Here is a 21,135-nt window from a genome sequence, read left to right as displayed (position 1 = left end):
ACCGCGCGCGAGGGAGAACGAGCCCGTCCCCACGGAAGGAACCCCAAGCTTCCCTTAAATTTCCATGCAGCCCGCCCAGACACTTCCCGACTGAAGGAGCACTATCCATAGCGAGCGTCAGTCCTGCCAGAAGGGTGGCTGGGTGGCGGGAGGCGCGGAGAGCGCAGCGTTGCGAGTCGGGAGCCGGCGGCCCCTCGCCGGGCCCGCCCCTCCGCGCGTGGAGTGTGCGACACCCGGGCTTCCGCGGCGCCCTCTGCCTCCTCCGCACGCCTCCCCTTTAAGCGCGAGGCGCAGTTGGATTTATGTCGGCCGAGGCGAGGCGCGACTCCCCTTTATGGCGGAGTCGGCGGCAGCGGCTCTGACAACCGCGGCGGCGGGGCGAGTAGAGCAGGAGGCAGAGCCTCGGGCGGCCGGCCGCGGTCTCCGCAGAGGGGCTGGGGGGGAGTCCGGCCCTCGCCGCCGCGGGGGCGGAGGAGTGGGCGGGCCCGGGCGGGCTGGGGGCGGGGAGGCCGGGGGAGGCGGGGAGCCCGGTCGCCTGCGCTCGGGTCCGCCTCTGACTGCGGCGCGGCGGGGCGATGTGTGATTACCATGGCGAGGAGTCTCTGTCCGGGGGCCTGGCTAAGGAAACCCTATTACCTCCAGGTAGGCCGGCGGCGAGCCCTCCGGGCGCCCTCCCTCGCCGCGCGGGATTCGCCCGCCTCCCTCCTCCCTCACTGGGTCGGCGCCCGCCCGAAACCCGCTGCCCCCTGCCGTCCGGCACCTGGCGGCGCGCCCTCCCCGGCCGCCCGGGCGCCGCAGCCTCCACGGCGGCGCTGCCCGCGCCCCCCACAGCTGCCCCGGCGCCTCTCGCGCCCTGGCCGCCGGGCTCCGGGGCCCAGGTCGCCCCGCCCGGGCTTGCCCTGGTGCCCCTCGCATTCTGAGAGCCCTGAGACGTGACCCGGGTGCGACCCTACGCCCCTAGCAGTTGAGGCTCGGCAGCCTGGACTCGGGACGTGCCGCCGGCTTCTCCCTGGTCCGGTGCTCTCCTCCTCCTCCCCTGTGGGCCCCGCACGTCGGCTTTTCAAGACTCTGTGTCTTCGGTCTGTGGTGGGAAAGGTGGTGTGTCATTCCACCATATTTTAGGAAATTATGGCAATTTGTCACATCACTGTTTCTCCAAATCCCCGAGAAGCGACGTGTGCCTTGTGCTGAGCCCCTTGGTTCGGTCTTTCCATCTCACCCGTAATTTAAATGGGAGGTAGGGCTCAGAAGCCCAAATGAGGGGCGGATGGGTGTTTGCTTTCTAAAAGGAAAGGGGACAGTGTCTGGTGCCGATCTCAAATACCCCAGCAATGCAAACGTAATTCTCAGTCATGTCATGTGTACTGTTCGCGTGTTAATCTTTCATGATTTCCCGTTCCACCCTCTGTGCCGCTGCCAGTCTGTGTCTTCGAACCCTACTACTGCCTTCATGTACAGTTGGTCGCCAGGGGGACCTAGTAGACATCGTGAGTAGCTGAGCGCAAATCTATCACCCCAGTGGAAAAACAACTACAAATCAATGCCTCGCGTGGGTCAGCAGCGTTGTCTGCATTCAGAGGACAGTATTCCTTTTACTGCTTACATTAAAAGGCTTAAGGTATCGAAAAATTATTCGGGGACGGGAATTCATGCTCAGCTGGCGCTTTTACAAATTATTTTAAAAGTTGAGAAGAAACCATTGGGGCAAGTAAATCTTTCATTCTTGTCTGGAAATTGCACATGTAAATCGTTACCTTGCAGTGAATCATGCACTGCAGATTGGAAGCATGATTTGACAACCCACTATTTGAAGGGTGTAGGAGTAAAATTAAATGTCCTGGGTCCTTGTAGCAGCTCCACCAGTAGTAATTGTGCTTAAGGAACAGTAGAGCAACCCACTGTAGAATTCAACCTAGGCCAGATACCTCTTTGTAACCCTTTATATGAACAATAGAATATCTTTCCAGACTCTCTCCCCAAAATAAGTTTATTGCGATATTTAAAATGTTTTTCACTAAAACTAGCTACTTATTTTTAATTTTTGAGATTTTGTGGTAAACTTTATTTTAGACTTCGATTAGTTTGTCTCTAAATGTTCTCCATAAATGGGCTGTGACATTTTTTTGGCACCATACCTCAAGAGCTTTCAGATTGGCCGAATTAAGATTAGTTTTGCAAATAGTTGTTGTTCCATTAATGGCAAACATTTGGTATTTCTGCCTTTCGAATGTGCACATCATTATATATTACTAAAATAAGGTAAACTTGGATTTTAAGCATTTCAAAAGGATTTGGGGGATATAGTGATATTTTAGTAGGCTACTTCTTTTTTTTTTTTAATTTTTAAAAATGTTTATTTATTCTTGGGAGAGAGAGAGAGAGACAGAGTGTGAGCAGGAGAGAGGGAGACACAGTACCCCCAAAGCAGGCTCCAGACTCTGAGTGGTCAGCACAGAGCGGGATGCGGGACTCGAACTCACAAACTGAGATCATAACCTGAGCTGAAGTCGCACGCTTAACTGACAGCCACCCAAGTGCCCCAGTAGGCTACTTCTATATAAAGAATGATTAAATAGGAAATTATTGATTCTAGTATTATATTTTAGATAAATAAGTTTTAAACTTGGGAACCCAGGGGACTGGTGTTTTAAACAGTGTCTTGGTATTAGTATTTATTGTCTTTATGAATTTTCTTGTTAGTTGTGCCTCACTATACTCTTTTAGTTTAACCAGTTAAAAAACAGGCCTTCACATTACTCAAGTGTCATACTTTTTTTCTGATCCCTATTGTCTAAATGCCTCATCTTCTGCTTTTTAGAATTCCTTTACCACTAGGTGCTTCAAGCTTGAAATTGTTTTGGGCAAAGTCAGAATATCTCCAACTGAGACCATTAGACAGTACTCAGTTTCTCAGCCACTGAAGATTGAATTAATATATACAGTACTCCTTTTCCTCTTTTCTTGTTTTATTTTTCCTGAGAATAAAATCACGTTCGTTTAAGAATTTGTGCTTCTGATTCATCATGACCTTGAGAAAGCTTCCTAACTTTTTAGTTCCATAGTTTCCGTATCATAAAGTAGAGATTGTGGTTCTTAACTGAGTACATCACATAAATATAGTGAGGATGAGCTAGATGAAGTTAAGTATTTTTTGTGACATTTTTGCTACATTTTAAATAGAAAAGCATGTGAATTTAAGTAGTAAATACATACAGGTAAATATATTGAATTCCTTCACCCAAAGATTCCTGGCTATCTACACCACCACCCCCACTTTTATTTATTGAGCATTTATTGGTAATTGATCTAGGTGTATAATATGACTTATCATATTGACTTAGTCATTTACTTAATATTTGTTGGAGGCCTGTCACATCCCAGAAACTTTGTGAGATGGAAGCAATTCTACTGGAGCTAAGCAAATGTCTTTGTGGTCCTTATGGAACTTAAAGCCTAGTTAGGGAGACAAACATTAATTAAATAATCCAGAAATACATAATGACAACAGTAAGTGCAATGAAGGAAAAGGGAAGATGCAGAAGACAACTTGAGAGGAAGAGAACAGTTTCTTTCTCTTTAAAAACAATTTTTTTTAATGTTTATTTATTTTTGAGAGTGAGTGAGAGAGACAGAGCACGACTTGGGGAGGGCCAGAGGGAGAAAGAGACACAGAATCTGAAGCAAGTAAGCTCCCAGCTCTGAGCTGTCAGCACAGAGCCCCATGTGGGGCTGGAACCCACAAACCATGAGATTATGACCTCAACCGAAGTTGGACGCTTAACTGACGGAGCCAACCAGGCGCCCCTAGTTTCTTTCTCTTTTAAAACTATTTTATTATGGAAATTTTTATACATACATAAAGCAGAAAAGAATAATGAACTCTCACCTACCTATCACCTACCCTCAACAATGATCAGTATTTTGTTTCATTTCTCCTGCCAATATCCTCTTTCCAACTAGAGTGGTTTTTTAAAATTATTATTTAAAAATTTTTAATTCTAGTATAGTTAACATACAGTATTATATTAGTTTCAGATGTACAACATAGTGAATCAATAATTCCATAAATTACTCTGTGTTCATCATGATAAGAGTACTCTTAATCCCCTTCACTGATTTTACCCATTCCTCCCACCCTCCTTCCTCTCTGGTAACAATCAGTTTATTCTCTGTAGTTAGGAGTCTGGTTTTGGGATGGGTTCTTTTTCCCTTTGTTCATGTATTTTGTTTCTTAAATTCCACATATGGGTCAAATCATATGGTATTTGTTTTTCTCTGACCCACATCTTTCACTTAGCATTACACTCTTTAGCTCCATCCATGTTGTTGCAAATGGCAAAGTGTCATTCTTTTTCATGGCTGAGTAATATTCTATCACATATATGCAATATAAATATATGTATGTATATCAACTCTGTATAATCGTGGGTTTATTTCTGAGCTCTCTGTTTCATTGATCTATGTGTCTGTTTTTGTGCCAGTACCATACTGTTTTGATTATTGCAGCTTCATATTAGATCTTCAAGTCTGAGATTATGGATACCTACAGTTTTGTTCTTCTTTTTCAAGATTGCTTTGGCTATTCAGGGTTTTTCATGGCTCTGTACAAATTTTAAGATTATTTGTTCTAGCTTTGTGAAAAATGCTGTTGGTATTTTGTTAGGGCTTGTATTAAATCTATAGATTGCTTTGGGTAATATGGGCATTTTAATAATATTTGTCCTTCCAACCAGCTAAAGTATTTTTTAATGTTTATTTATTTATTTTGAGAGAGAGAGAGAGAGAGGGAGAGAAAGAGGAGGAGGAGGAGGAGAGGCAAAAAGAAAGGGAGAGAGAGAATCCCAAACAGGCTCTGCACTGCCAATGTGGAGTCAACTCGGGGCTCAAACCCTCTAACCGTGGGACTATGACCCGAGCCAAAATCAAGAGTTGGATGCCTACCTGATTGAGCCACCCAGGTGCCCCCATCAATGCCAACTTTTTGATGCAGGGAGTATTTCTTCCAGAGAAGTGGTGAAGGCACACTTTGTCTGTGGGGCCTCTCTGTCAGTCAGGAGGGCTCATGACCTGCCTGAAAAATAGATAGCCAACAAACATTTACCTGAGCAACATGGCAAGGCATTATTCTCAGAGCATACTAATTTATAGGTCCATCCTTTCCAGCTATTTTGTTGAAAATTTACCTGAGAAATAGTACTTCCTGGACTGGCTAAATGTTGCGGCACATTGAACAGAGTAGAGTCCTGCATCCGAGATCGGAAACTGTGGGTGTATTAACATGTTTAGACCATTTTTAGGCAGTGTTTTTCTTCCACACATCATTACAGTGATACTACTTTTGGCCCACTGGATGTGGTGACCCAGCTTGACACCTGCATTTATCTGTTTTTAGCAGTGTGTTTTCTACAAATTAGGATCTACTTTGTTTAGGGTTTACTCAGGTCTGAGTGGGACTGATAACACAGCCTATAATTCCTTAGTTTTAGTTTAGAATACCTTCTTCCTTCTCACTATCATTAAGTCTTGGAAGAATGAAAGTTAAGACAATTTAGAGCAATTTTCTGTATTTAGATTATACACATTTTTCCACTCTAGTCATTCTGTCTGCATGCCCTGTTGCATTTAAAAAGCTGTTGCAACTCTAACGGAATTTGAAGTTTGAGATATGCGGGTACTTCTAAAGATTTTCAAGCCCTTTAGATTGCAAAACTTTTAAATTTCTTAAAAATGACTAACAGTTCCAATATGTGTTCTGTAGGGCTGTCATGAAAAAAGGATAAATAGCATGTTCTAATTAGGGTGTGGGCACTTGTTTAACATTTCTGATACCAGGCTCTTTGGTTTATATTAGTACTGTCTTTCAAAAATGACTGCTGTTGGGGTGCCTGGGTGGCTTAGTTGGTTGAGTGTCCAACTTCAGCTTAGGTCATGATCTCATGGTTCATGAGTTCAAACCCCACACTGGGCACACTACTGTCAGTGCAGAGCCTGCTTTAGATTCTCTGTCTCCCTCTCTCTCAGCCCCTCCCCCCACTCACGCTCTCTTAAGAATAAAAATAAACATTAAAATAATGACTGCTGTAGATGGTTTGGTTCTTTGTAACTTAGTGTGGCTATTTTATGGGATTTAGTGCGAGATGGGATTACTGACTAGGTTAACTGGTACTAAGTGATGATGTTATCAAGTATGGTACTTAGGGTAAAATGGCTTCTTGCCCATTTTCAGCCTCCAGGATTATTTTAAATCTAAGGATAATTAGAGCAGGTGGTGGTTCCCTATTCCCCAAAGAATATAGGTGGTGTGGTTCTCATCAAGTTTGTTAGACCTGCTGTTCAAAGCTAAATTTTTGCCTTTGCCTGAAATGAAATCCCTAAAACTCTGATTAGCTTCCTGAGACTGGTGAGTATATTGAGAGCGTATGCATCTCATAATGTCTTAAATTCAAACATAAAATTATAATGCAATCATTTGATATTATCATTAGTTGCTTTTCTACCCCTGTTAGAAATTCAAAGAAATGATGAATTCTCAGGCATATTGCATCCTCACCATAATTTCAGGCTGTAGCGTAGAGTAATAGTGTTTGTTTCTTCATTGTCATCTTCCCAGTGCCCCTCCATTTTCATTTTGATCAATTATAAAGTTGTTTTACATTGTCTATAGTTTTTCCTTCCTTCTTTCTTTTCCTTCCTTCCTTCCTCCCCTCCTCCCTCCCTCCCTCCCTCCTACAGTTAGGTACATTTTAATGTTTTCATTTCTTAAAGTTGCTTCTAAAAACAATGCTATACCATTCTGTTAAATATCATCTTTTATATCATTTGGTTGAAAAGCTAAATGTCTCACATTCTTAACATATTTCTAGACATTCAAATATTTTTGACTAATTTTCCCTTAAAAATCTTGATCTACAAAGTATATGAATTTAGAAAAACTATGATATTGTAAAGTGAATATATTTGAAGAAAAAAACCCAAAATATTAGTGGATTAATTTTTCTTTAGAAATAAATAGTTCTTTTTTTTAAAGAGTTTTTTTTTTTTTTTACATTTTTAAAGGTGTTTACTTATTTTTGAAAGAGAGAGAGAGAGAGAGAGAGAGCGAGCAGGGGAAGGGCAGAGACAGAGGGAGACATAGAATCTGAAGCAAGCTCCAGGCTCCGAGCTGTCAGCACAGAGCCTGGCATGGGGCTCAAACCCATGAACTGCAAGATCCTGACCTGAACTGAAGTTGAACGCTCAACTGACTGAACCATCGAGGTGTGCCAGAAATAAGTAGTTCTTTTTGTGGTTGGGTGAGTTGACTGAGTATTTAATGAAATAATTTTTTTAGATGTTATCATGGTGTTGTGGCTATTTATCTTTTTTTTTTTTTTCCTTTGGTTTTCTATTGTGGCCACAAACACATAATATGAAATTCACCATCTTATCATTTTTTTTAAGTTTATTTATTTTGAGAGAGAGCGAGAGAATGAGGGAGGGGCAGAGAGAGAGGGAGGGAGAGAGAGAGAGAGAGAGAGAGAGAGAGAGAGAGAACCTCAAGCAGGCTCTGCACTGTCAGCACGGAGCCCAGTGTGAGGCATAATCTCATGAGTGGTGAGATCATGGCCTGAGCTGAAAATCAAGAGTCGGATGCTTAACCAACTGAGCCACCTGGGCACCCCACTATCTTACCACTTTTTTGTGTATGGTACAATAATGTTAATATATGCACAATGTTGGCAACAGCTCTCTGGAACTTTTTATCCTGCAAAACTGAAACTCTGTAATTAAACATCTCCCCATTTCCCCCTCCCTACCAGTTTGGTAACCACATTCTGCTTTTGTTTCTGTGAGTTTGACTTCTTTAGATACCCCATGTAAGTAGAATCATGCAGTCCGTGTTTTATGACTGGCTTATTCCACTTAGCATAATGTTCTCAAGATTGATCCATCTTGTAGTTTATGACAAGATTTCCTTCTTTTTAAAGGTTGAATAATTTTCTACCATATGTGCATACCACACTTTCTTTATCCATTCATTAGTCACTGGACATTTAAGTTGCTCCCACATCTTGGCTATTGTGATTAATGCTGCAGTGAACATGGAAATTATAATCATTATTTGAGATCCTGCTTGCAATTATGTATACCCAGAAGCGAGATTGCTAAATCATAGGGTAATTCTATTTTTAATTTTTTAAGGAAACTCCATACTGGTTTTTATTGTGGCTATACCATTTAAATTCCCACCAACAATGTATACAAGGTTTTCCACATCCTTGTCAGCACTTGTTATTTTCTGTTTTTGTTTTTGTTTTGTTTTTTTGATAGTGGCCATTCTAACGGATGTGAGGTGATATCTCATTGTGGTTTTGATTTGCAATTCCCTGATGATAAGTTATGTTGAGTATCTTTTCATGTGCTTTTTGGCCATTTTTATATCTTGTTTGGAAAAAGTTCCTTTTCGATTTATTGTTTCAGATTGATGTTTTTTTCAACAGGGTTATGGATTATTATAAATAGAGTTTCCTTTCTGTCCTAAGAACTGAGTAATCATGTCCGAGGATATTCTTGCAAGAGAGATTTATAACATGCTAACAACCTTCTGAATTAATTACTACATCCGTTTCAGACATACATGGTATCAGAATCACAGACTGATAGATCCTAGAGCTGGGACCATAAGTTTTACTGCCTGCCCCCAGTTGCTTGAAATTAGAGCTTCTTATTTATTTTAAATTTGAAATATTGACCAATATGCCAACCTCTGTACCATTGATTGGATCTAGGATTTTGGTGGTTTTTTTTTTTTAATGTTTATTTATTTTTTGAGAGAGAGAGAGACAGAGTGTGAGCAGGGGAGGGGTAGAGAGAGGGAGACACAGAATCTGAAGCAGGCTCTAGGCTCTGAGCTGTCAGCACAGAGCCTGATGTGGGTCTTGAACTCACGGACTCTGAGATTATGACCTGAGCTGAAGTTGGATGCTTAACTGACTGAGCCACCCAGGCACCCTGGGTCTAGGATTTTGAATACAATGTGCTAAAGGATTTTTTTGAGATAATGGGGAAATTGAAAATGAACTATACATTGGATATTATTATTGTATCATTGTTATCATTGTTAAATTGTATTATATAGGAGAGTGTCTTTATTTTTAGAAGGTGTAAACTGAAGTATTTCGCATAAAAAAATGTCATAATGCCTATAATTTACTTTCAAATAGTTCAGGAAAATACATTTGTGTATACATATATAAAGAGCAGTGTTTCTTAACCTTGGCACTATTGACATTTAGGGCTGGATAATTCCTTGTGGTGTGGGGCTTTGTTTTGTAGGATATTTAGCAGCATCCCTGGCCTCTACCCTTTAGATACCAGTAGCATCCTCCTCCCCACCCCCCAGTAATGACAGTCAAAATGTCTCCAAACATTGCTAGATGTCCTCTGAAAGGCAAAATTGTTCCTAGTTGAGGACCACTGATACAGAGAAAAAGAAAGCAGGAGAGGTAGAGATATTTATGTATGTTTAGAGAGAATGACAAAGAAAGCAAATGTAGGACAATGTTAGCAATTGATGAATATAGGTATAAGGGTATTTTTTGCACTATTCTTTTAAAGTTTCTGTAGATTTAAGGATTTTCAAAATAGAAGGTTGGGGGAAAATAAATTAAACTGGATTTCATAATAACTGAGTATTATTGGAAATGTGTGAACTCTGTCCAAAGTTACATGAAAGGTCAGGAAAATGAGATTTGATAGAGCACATTTGAAGCCAGCAATTAAAGAAAGTGTGTTAGTCTTCCAGTGTTCCTGGAATAAATTACCACAAATTGAGCAGCTTAATACAACACCCATTTGTTTGTACCCTTATCTCACAGTTCTGTAGGTTAGAAGTTTGAGTACAGTTTGGCCTGCTCATTCACTGCTCCAGGTTTCAAAGGTTGAAATCAAGGTGTCATTAGGGTTGACTTTCTTTCTGGAGTACTGGACTCTTTTAGGTTGTCGTTAGAATTCAGTTCCATACTTGGGCTGAGGTGTCCATTTCCTTTCTGACTGTTGGCTGGGGTTGTTCTCAACTTCTAGAGGCCACCTACACTCTTTGGTTCATGGCTTCCTTTCTCCATATAGAAAGCCCATGAGAGTGGTAGAGCCTTTGCATGCTTCATATCTCTCTGATTTCCTCTCTGCCTCATTGCTCTGGCTCTTCTGCCTTTCTCTTCTGCTGTTAAGGGGTCACATTGGGTACACCCAGTTAACCGAGGATATCTCTGCTTTAAAGTCAGCTGATGAGTAACCTTAATTCCAACTGCCAAGTCTCTTCATACACAGATTAGTGTTTGATTCAGTAACCAAGGGGGTGGGAATCTTGGGAGACATCTTTAGAATTCTGCCTACCACAAAAAGAATACAACTGAATTCTGACAATTAAAAAAATCATTCATTTCCTACAATATTTTATTCATGTCTTTCCCATTGCTATTAGGTTTGAAGATGTTGTCATATAATAGATTTTATAAGAGTTGTGTTGTTTTAAGTTTATTTTTTTTTTTTAGTAATCTCTACACCCAACATGGAACTTGAACTCATGACCCTGAGATCAAGAGTTGTGCACATGCTCTTCTGACTGAGTCAGCACGCACCCCAAGAGAATTGTATTTATTGTTCCAACAACTACTATGGGAAGAATCATGGATATTTATTAAAGGAAGGAAGACACAAATAGCTGCTGTGTGAAAATATTTGTTTTTACAGTAGATACTATTCTTAAATCTTTTGTACTGTTATACAAACTAAAGTAAGAGTACAAAATTTCACTTTATGAACCCTAGGAAAACATTCTTTAAAATGTAACTTATGGGTTCCTTGAGTTTGTTCCTAGAAAAAAAAAATGTAACTTATGGGGTGCCTGAGTAGCTCAGTCAGTTAAGCATCAGACTCTTGCTTTTGGCTCAGGTCATGATTTCATGATCATCCAGCCCTGTGTTGTGTGGGCTCTGCACGGGGCGTGGAGCCTGCTTAACATTCTCTTTCTCCCTCTCCCCCCCACCACCCTGCTCGCTTGTGCTCTCTCCCTCTCTCTCAAAAATAAAAAAGTAACTTATTTCTCTTTATTACTATAATTAAAGTTGTTCTTAACCCCTTAAAGAAGATAACACTTGGTTTTGTTTTACTGTATCAGCTGACAACATTTTTAGTCACACCTGATCCAGTAAAACTAAATTTGTCCCCAGTGAATGCAGAGCCTGTTTATTACCCTGATCTTCTCCTTTTCCCTGAGCATATACTCAGGTTGTGCAAAATGATACAATGTACATGTTTTTCCATGTGTTCAAAAATATTCTGTAACCACTCTAAGATACTGAGCTCCTGTAGCCCACACTAAGCACACACTTCTCTCTTGCATTCCTATTCTTTACTTTCACCATCACCCTCGTGTTATCATCACAACTGAGGCCTTTGCACACCCATGTCTTCCAGTCCATCCACCCCGCTCTGGCTTTCCTCCTTTCCCTATTCAGTCAGGATGCCAAGAGCTGTCTTTTCAGCTGCTCTTCTTGGCTCATTTACCATCTCCTTATTGCTCTGACCTTCCTTCATTCTTTGTGGATACTCCTGCCCTTTCCTTTCAGTTACTTTAGTCTTTTGCTCCCCACTTTCCCCAAGATTCCAGCCTTCTTCTACTTCTCATTTTGTACAAGCTCTGTTGGTAATTGTAGCTCTTCACGTGACTTCCACTACAACCCAAATATTAATGGGTCTCAACTCTATATCACCAGTCCAAACCTCTCCCCCAGAACTTTAGATTTGCTTATTTGATATCTACCTTTAGATGGCACTTCGTATTTAACATGTCCTAACCTAAACTCCACCCCCTCAAAACTTGCTTCTTTCCCTTTCAGTTAGTGATACTCTCCAGTTACTAAAGAGCATTTCCCCAGTGATTAGTAATGATAAGTACTTTTTCATGTATCTATTGGCCATCTGTCTCCTGCTGATACCATGATTCTCTCCTTATGTGTCGTTAGGCCCACTATAATAGCCTCCAGAATGGCCTTCCGGCCTCATTTATACCCTTTTAGCTCCATCTTCCACATTGCTTCCAGAGTCATCTTCCCCCAAATGCAAATCTGATCTAGTCTCCCTCCCTTTTGATGAAATCCTTTAATGACGTTCTACTGCCTTCAGGAGACTACGCAGAGTTCTGAGCATGGCCCTCCATGTCTGGTCCCTTCCTGTCTTGCCATTTCATTCCTGCCACTACCACCTTATGCACCGTTTAAAGCTCTAGCAATCCTGAAAAACTTGCAGTTTGCCAACACACCATGCTTATGTGTCAGCCTGTCTGCCCTCCCTTTTCTGCTTTGCCCTAGGATACCCTTCCCCATTTCCCTGCATTCCTGTCTACCTGGTTTATTCTTAGTTTTCTACTTGCCCTTCAGGTTTTGACTTGAAGAGGAAGTGACCTCTTAGCAATCCTTCCCTAACACCCCACACAGTATTAGTGTGCCTCTTTTGTGCTCCAGACTGTGTGTGCATGATATCCAGCACATACAATGATACTTGTTTGTCACCAGCAGTTTTTACAGCTTTCTTTGGTCCCAGGCTCGATTTCCTTGAGAGCCAAGATGTCCGTTGCCCTCCTCTATCCTCTGTGCTTAGCCAAGACTAGATGCTCAGTAAATATTTGTTGAATGAATCAGCATAAACACTAGCAGAGATAGTTTATGGGACTGATTAGATTAATTTTTTGTACAAAAGAAAACATGTATATAATAAGTAAAATAATATAGGTGAGCTTATGATGCAAATTATCGTTCTCCCCTTCTACTTCTCCTTATCCCCAGCTTTACTCCTGAAAGGTAGCATCTTTGAACCACTTATCTTTTTGGATTTCCTGGTAACTATACCTCTAACTTCTAGAGCTCTATGTTTGAAAGGAACTGTATACATCCTAGGAGGTGCTTTATTCTCATATACTTTTTTATATCTTAAAATATTTATTTTTGTCAGAATAGCTAATTATTTTCTGTTTCTGGTTTATTACTACAGTAAGTATTCCCTCCCGATAAAAAAATCTATTCAAAATTATTCTGATATACTTTTGTAAAAAAAATTTTTTTAATGTGTTATTTATTTTTAAGACAGAGAGAGACAGAGCATGAGTGGGGATGGGGCAGAGAGAGAGGGAGACACAGAATCTGAAGCAGCCTCCAGGCTCTGAGCTGTCAGCACAGAGCCCGACACGGGGCTCGAACTCACAAACTGTGAGATCGTGACCTGAGCCGAAGTCGGACGCTCAACCGACTGAGCCACCTGGGCACCCCTCTGATATACTTTTAACATCTATTTTTGTGTAAGTCATAACAGGTATGTAATAGATTAATATAGTCATAAGTTTATATAGAATATAAGTAAATATACAAATGTTAGAGGTTTGTGCTTTGAGATATTTTCCTGAGAGTTATACAATCAAAAAGATTATTTCCTCCAAATAACAGAATTTTATGTTTTTTTAATCAATTTCAGATAATATCTATTGACTTCCCACTTTAAAAAATGAGTGTTCAGCCCTCTTATACTATAGTCCTCCCATTCTCTCTTCCAGTGCTTGATACAGCAGTCGTATTATAATTTTACTTCCTCTGCACTTAACTTAGTAACTTTAGACACTGACAGTGATTCTCATTTCGTCCACTTTTGACAATCTTTGTTGACTCCCCCATTTTCAAAAAGGGGCATTAGAACATGTGCTTCTTTTTCCATCTGTTTTTCTCACTTTCTGTCAGCGACACTTTCATATTGTCAAAGTTGATAACTTTTATATTTTGTCCTATTACCAAGGACAACCAAAGCTCCATATAAGTTGAATCTAAAAGATGAAAACTATAAATAGTATCATACTGTTATGACCTGCTAATTATTCCTATAAAGGAAAATCTCCCTTATGAACCTGAGACCCACTGACTGCAGCATGAAGTTACTTTCTCCTTGTCAGGAAAGCAGTAGGATTAACAGACAAGGACAAATCCTTCTTGTTATTAAGCAAATTACTGCAAGGATTTGCCCTTTTCGAAAAGCTAAACCATATTTCTGCCAGTGGGGAAGAGAACATGTGATGTTTGCTCATTCCCTATAAATAAAAACTTTCTTTTTGCTTAGAAATCATACTTGTTTGCTTTTTTTTAAGTTTATTTATTTTGAGAGAGAGAGAGAGAGAGAGAGAGAGAGAGAGAGAGAGAGGGAGGGAGGGAAGGAGAGAAAGAGAGAGAGCATGCAAGCAGGGGAGGGGCAGAGGGAGAGGAAGAGAGAGAATCCCAAGCAGGCTCTGTGCTGACAGACATGAACCATGAGATCATGACCTGAGCCAAATTCAAGAGTTGAATGCTTAACCAACTGAGCCAGCTAGGTGCTCCTTGCTTGTTTTTTAATATTCCTATTAAAGAATAATTCAAAAGCCTATCCTTTGAGATCTGTATTAAAGTAACAGAGTTATGATTTGTGATTACTATGGGGCACAGTTTCTTCCCTGAATAGTCAATATACCTTATTTTTCTGGATGACTGTCTGCTCAGCTGTGGGGAGCAGACATTTCTTCTGACATCTGCCCACAAATCCAAGTGAACTGAGCTAGTTCTGGAGTGCTGGACCATTTGAGTAATGAACAACTGTCACCTTTAGGGAGAGTACTGCAAATAGGAATTGTTTATCATCTCGTGCCATGTACACAGAAAATAAGAGTGAAACACTTTTGACCAGGATTTCTTTTAGGATCCTGAAATTTGTCTTGACACCAAATGTATCAAAGTTAGTTCTGGCCTAAGATGAAGAGCATCTCTATTTTTAGTATTCCGTAAAATATGATTCTATAAATATTTAGTGTAGAGCCAATTTGTGTGCTAGGATTACATTTTCTTCTCTCAAAGCCCAGAGTAATGAACTGTGGACTCTCAAGATTCTATGATCAATAACAACCAGATCCTCTTTTCTCGTACTCTGTTAATTCCTTATCAACTGGGGTAAATGTAAGCTTGCTTCATATTTGAAATGTAGCTTCTTTGTGCCTCTTTTTTTTTTTTTTTCCAGGAAGTTTCTAGTTGCCTTTCTTCTTCTAATTTTTTTTTTTTGGTATAATAATATGCCTTTGTCATAGCCTCACTTCCTATATACATTCAGTTATGTTTTCTATTCTGCGGCATCCCCCTTTGTAACCAACTGCTTTTCTAGGTTACCAGACAGCTGTGTTACAAGGATCTCCCTCCACTCTTCTCCTGGGTTGGAATCACTTTTCTCAGGATCCTGTCTTCCACAGGATCCACTTTTACTGTCCTGATTTTGCCATCATTTTACTGGAGTGTATCCTGAAATAAGTTCTTTAGAAAGGATATGTGGGAAATAAACTTTCTGAGTCATGTCTAAAACTGTATATATTGTATCTTAGAACTTGTTTGTAGTTGGGCTGGGTGTAGAATTCAGGCCGAAAATAATTTCCTTTAGAAAATGTGAAGACGTGGTTCCATTGTTTTCTAACATCCTCTGTTGCTGACAAGAAGCTAGTTTGTTTATCGATCCTTTCTGGGTGACCTTTGTTCCTTGTTCAGGGTCTCTTTTTTATACTTGTTTTGAAATTCCATGAGGAAATGTATAGATGTAGGTCTTTTATCAGTTAGTTGTATTGAGTACTTACTGAGCCCTTCCAGTCTTAAGACTCGGGTCTTTCTTCAGCTCTGGGGGAATTCTATTATTTGTTAAATAGTTTTCCCCTCTCTTTTTTCTGTTCCCTCTTTTTGGGGCTCTTATTAGTCAAATGTTGTACCTCTTAGATTGACTGTTTATGTCTCTTATAGTTTCTCTATTATTTCCATATTTTTATCCATATAGTCTCATTCTGTGTTTCTCAATTTTGCTTTCTAGATCATCTGTTGATTTGCTTTCATTTTCTTTTTTTTAAAAAAAAAATTTTTTTTTTCAACGTTTATTTATTTTTGGGACACAGCATGAACGGGGGAGGGGCAGAGAGAGAGGGAGACACAGAATCGGAAACAGGCTCCAGGCTCCGAGCCATCAGCCCAGAGCCCGATGCGGGGCTCGAACTCACGGACCACGAGATCGTGACCTGGCTGAAGTCGGACTCTTAACCGACTGTGCCACCCAGGCGCCCCAGATTTGCTTTCATTTTCCAATCACTCTTTAAATACTGAGAATTTTAGGGGTGCCTGGGTAGCTCAGTCAGTTGAGCGTCTGACTTCAGTTCAGGTTGTGAACTCGTGGTTCATGAGTTCAAACTCCACATCAGGCTTGCTGCTGTCAGCCTGTCAGGGCGGAGCCTGCTTCAGATTCTCTGTCTCCCTCTCTCTCTGCCCCTTCCTTGCTCTCTCTCTCTCTCAAAAAATAAATAAACAGTAAAAAAATAAAAAAATTCTAAGAATTTTAAACTAAATTCAAAAGAGTTCTTCCAAGTTATTTGTTCCTTATTTGTGGTTTCCTATTCTTTATGTGTTTTTCTCAGTTCTTTCTCATGCTGCTGGATTTCCCCATGTGCCTGGTAATCCTTGGTTGTCTATTCATATTTTAAGAAAGAAGGACTGAGGAACTGATATGGATTTTCTGTGCCATTTATTATTTTTTTTAATGTTTATTTTTGAGAGAGAGACAGAGACCAAGCACAAGTGGGGGGGGGGGCAGAGAGCGAGATGGAGATACAGAATCTGAAGCAGGCTTCAGGCTCCAGGCTCTGAGCTGTCAGCACAGAGCCCAACTCAAGACTTGAACTCACAAACTGTGAGATCATGACCTGAACTGAAGTCAGAGGCTTAACCAACTGAGCCACCCAGGTGCCCCTATTTTCTGTGCCATTTTATTTTCCATTTTTTTATTTAAAAAAATTTTTTTGACATTTATTTTTGAGAGACAGAGAGAGACAAAGCATGAGCAGGGAAGGGGCAGAGAGAGAAGGAGACACAGAATCCAAAGCAGGCTCCAGGCTCTGAGCTCCAGGCTGTCAGTACGGAGCCTGATGTGGGTCTCAAACCCACAAACTGTGAGACCATGACCTGAGCCAAAGTCAGATGCTCAACCAACTGAGCGACCCAGGTACCCCTTCTATGCCATTTTAAAAGTTGGTCTCTTTTCCCCCTAGACCTATCACCTGTGTGGATGGCTGACTGAGCCCTCAGTGTAGGGCAAGATGCCTTGACTGGTCTGCTTGCTCTAGGCCTGTGCTCAGACCCTGACCTTGTGCTGGAGGAGTGCTCTACTGTGGGCACACTCCCCCTAGATGCCTTTACTTTCCCCAGGTCATTTGTTCTTTCAATTATCTGGCTTTTCAACTGAGGATTAATGCCAGGATGCCTGTGATCTGTGTGGGGGTGGGGGAAGTAGATGCGGATGCCAACCAGCACAGTTCTAAGTACAGACCTTCAATTATTCCCACTGTCTTTAGCCCCACTTCTCCCTTCTCTCTCCCTTGTACCTGCTGGCCTAGAGCCCAGAGCCATCAGGTGTTCCAGGGCAGATTGGCTCTCTAGATTCCTCCCAGCATTCCAACAAGCATTTTGGCTTCCAGCTCTTCTTAGGTTGCCTTGTGGGCTGTGGCTTTCTCTGGCTGTCTCATCCATCAACACAATTCCATCTGCTTTTTGAATTCTAGAAATTGTGTTGTATCTTTCATCCACTGGTGAACCCCTTAACTTTTCTTTCCTTTTGTTCTCCCTTGAGTGTGGTTTTGTAAGCTGTAAGTAGTAAACACACATCTTTAATCTACCATCTTGAACTGAAAATCCTGATGTGAATTTTATTTTATTTTATTTATTTTATTTTCCTTTTTTTAAATTTTCATTTATTTATTTTTTGAAATTTATTGTCAAATTGGTTTCCATACAACACCCATTGCTCATCCCAACAGGTGCCCACCTCAATGCCCATCACACACTTTCCCCTCCCTCCCACCCCACTCCCCGATGTGAATTTTAAACTATCTGTCTTATGAATATTTACCTAACCTGTTTGTCTTAATGGCTGCAATGTTTATTTAAGCATTACATAATTTATAAATTATTTCAATAAAGACAAGAGAATTAGGGTAAATAACTTCAGAGGAATAAAGATGTAATGACACAATTTTCAGAAAATCTTATATAATATCAACAGTTTACTTTAGTAAAAAAGAGAAAAAACTACTCAAAGATTAGAGTCTTAGAATTATCATCAATTTTGTGTCTGATTTCTTTTTTTTTTTTTTTCAACGTTTATTTATTTTTGGGACAGAGAGAGACAGAGCATGAACGGGGAGGGGCAGAGAGAGAGGGAGACACAGAATCAGAAACAGGCTCCAGGCTCCGAGCCATCAGCCCAGAGCCCGACGCGGGGCTCGAACTCACGGACTGCAAGATCGTGACCCGGCTGAAGTCGGACGCTTAACCGACTGCGCCACCCAGGCGCCCCTCTTTTTTTTTTTTTTTAAATTTTACTTTTTGTTTTTTAAATTTTACACCCAAATTAGTTAGCATATAGTGCAACAATGATTTCAGGAGTAGATTCCTTAGTGCCCTTTACCCATTTAGCTCATCCTCCCTCCCACAACCCCTCCAGTAACCCTCAGTTTGTTCTCCATATTTATGAGTCTCTTATGTTTTGTCCCCCTGCCTGTTTTTATATTATTTTTGTTTCCCTTCCCTTATGTTCATCTGTTTTGTCTATTAAAGTCCTCATATGAGTCATATGATTTTTGTCTTTCTTTGACTGACTGATTTCACTTAGCATAATACCCAACAATTCATCCACATAGTTGCAAATGGCAAGATTTCATTCTTTTTGATTGCCAAGTAATACTACATTGTGTGAGTATGTGTGTGTGTGTGTGTGTATGTATGTATATATATATGTATGTATGTATATGTATATGTATATGTATGTATGTATGTATATATATATATATGCATGTATATATATATATACATATATACATATACATATACATATACATATACATACCACATCTTCTTCATCCATTCATCCATCGATGGACATTCGGGCTCTTTCCATACTTTGGCTATGGTTGATATTGCTGCTGTAAACATGGGGGTGCATGTGTCCCTTCGAAACGACACACCTGTATCCCGTGGATAAATGCCTAGTAATGCAGATGCTGGGTCGTAGGGTAGTTCTATTTTTAGTTTTTTGAGGAACCTCCATACTGTTTTCCAGAGTAGCTGCACCAGCTTGCATTCCCATTGTGCCTGATTTCTATAGGCTATCATCAACAAGGTTATTATGTGCTCGGTACCAGGTAAGCACTGAACTTGCAGCAGTGACATGATAGATCTCTGCTCTCATAGAATTCACATGTTGCTTTTGGGAGTTTTTGGAGTTGTTTTGGCACTGGTGAATAAATAATAAATGCATTTAAAAAAATAAGCAACAAAAACATTGGGCAGCTATGTGTACAATGCAATAATTGAAATAGGTTATGTGATAATGAGTATCAGGACATCTATTTGGCCAGCTTGTTGGAGAACCTTCTTGTGGAAGGGATAATAATCTGAGATCTAACTAAAGAGCAGGAGACAGGCAGGCAAAAATTGTGACCTTGGCATTACTGTCAGAGAGCATATCCTTTCCTCTTAATCAGTGTTACCTACCCTTTGGGTTTGATCGTACCTCTGTCCTGTAAAGACTTTTTTATTAATGTAATCAATTGCTTAAACATTTCGTCAGCTTTTAAATAGCACTTTGGTGAAGTAAAAGACTCATGAGATAATTTATTCCCCTAGGACAGAGAAGAAGGGATAAACAAGCCTTTTTATTCTGTAATAGCAGAATGGTTTGGTAAATTTAAAGGCTTTAATTATTATGCTTTAAGCAACAACTTAATTTGCTTCAGTCTGATTCTTAGCTTTTAGGTGGGGTTCTTCCTTTGATATATCGTGTTGCTATTTTTGGTGCTTATCATTTTGCTCTTTCAGTTTTCTCTCATCAAAAATCATGTACTGCTCACTTCCATGGAGTCCCTGTGCTGGTGCTGGTACTGTGGGCTGCAGATGCACATTCACTTTTATCTTTAAAAAAAAATTTTTTTTTAATGTTTATTTATTTTTGAGAGAGCGACAGAGTGTGAGTGGGGGAGGAACAGAGAGAGAGGGAGACACAGAATCCAAAGCAGCCTCCAGGCTCTGAGCTGTCAGCACAAAGCCAGATGCGGGGCTCGAACTCACGGACTGCCAGATCATGACCTAAGCTGAAGTCTGACGCTCAACCGACTGAGCCACCCAGGAGCCCTTTACTTTTATCTTTAAATGGGTACGCTTTTCAAGGAGTGTGGGGCCTGGTTTAAGGGAGCCATTTGTAGGTCTTTACATTCCCCACATACTTTTCCTAACATTATTCTTCCCGAGGAATGTGCTTCTGATGGAGGTGTGGGGTCTGTTCTCCCACTTCTCTTTCACTGTTGCCCTTCTCACATGATTACAAAAGAAAGGCATATTGCTCTAGTTCATATCTCACAAAGGTCCCCGGATGTAAAAACACCAGGACACCAAAGGGCAATGGAGAATACTGGTATCTGTGCGAAGATAGTGGAGGATTAAGTAACACTGTCTCAAGTAACGATGGATAATAGTTCCTTTTGCAATTCAAATAATTACCAATTTTTTTGTTCTCACAAAACTGAAAGAAAGCCTAATTGGTTTGCTAATTAACTAATAGACTATTAAGTATATTTTTGATAGTAGGTTACTGTTATATTTATTTTACATTGTTCAAAAAAGTTTGAAGCATTGAGAAATAATTGCTCTAACAAGACGTCCATTCTCCTCCCTCATTTATGTGAAGCAGGTTCCTCACCATTTAACATTATGAAAACTAAAGTAGGGATAGAATTGGTGCTGAGCCCTATTTTATCCTGGCAATAAAATAATAGTCACTACATGGAAACGTGAATGAATTGAAGAAGAAAAATCTCACCCATATCTTTTTTTATTTTTTATTTTATTCATTTATTTTTTAAAATTTTCTAAATGTTTCTTTTTGAGAGGGAGAGAGGGAGACACAGAATCTGAAGCAGGCTCCAGGCTCCAAGCTTGACGCACAGAGCCTGACGCTGAGCTCAAACCCCGCTGACCACAAGATCATGACCTGAGCCTAAGCCAGACGCTCAACCAA

General features: G+C 40.5%; 1 protein-coding gene across 1 annotated transcript in view; it reads left to right on the top strand.

The window, feature by feature from the left end:
• The first annotated feature begins 551 nt into the window (after positions 1–551).
• The window catches only part of DIPK1A (divergent protein kinase domain 1A), a 113,803-nt gene continuing 93,219 nt past the window's right edge, over positions 552–21,135 (top strand). Inside the window, exon 1 of the mRNA XM_043575575.1 lies at positions 552–642. Coding sequence (XP_043431510.1) covers positions 589–642 — 54 coding nt within the window. The 5' untranslated portion in view covers positions 552–588. The remainder of the gene's footprint in view (positions 643–21,135) is intronic.

Source organism: Prionailurus bengalensis, chromosome C1 (assembly GCF_016509475.1).
Source record: "Prionailurus bengalensis isolate Pbe53 chromosome C1, Fcat_Pben_1.1_paternal_pri, whole genome shotgun sequence".
In the NCBI taxonomy this organism is placed as follows: Eukaryota; Metazoa; Chordata; class Mammalia; order Carnivora; family Felidae; genus Prionailurus; species Prionailurus bengalensis.
This window is presented reverse-complemented; position numbering and strand designations above follow the sequence as displayed.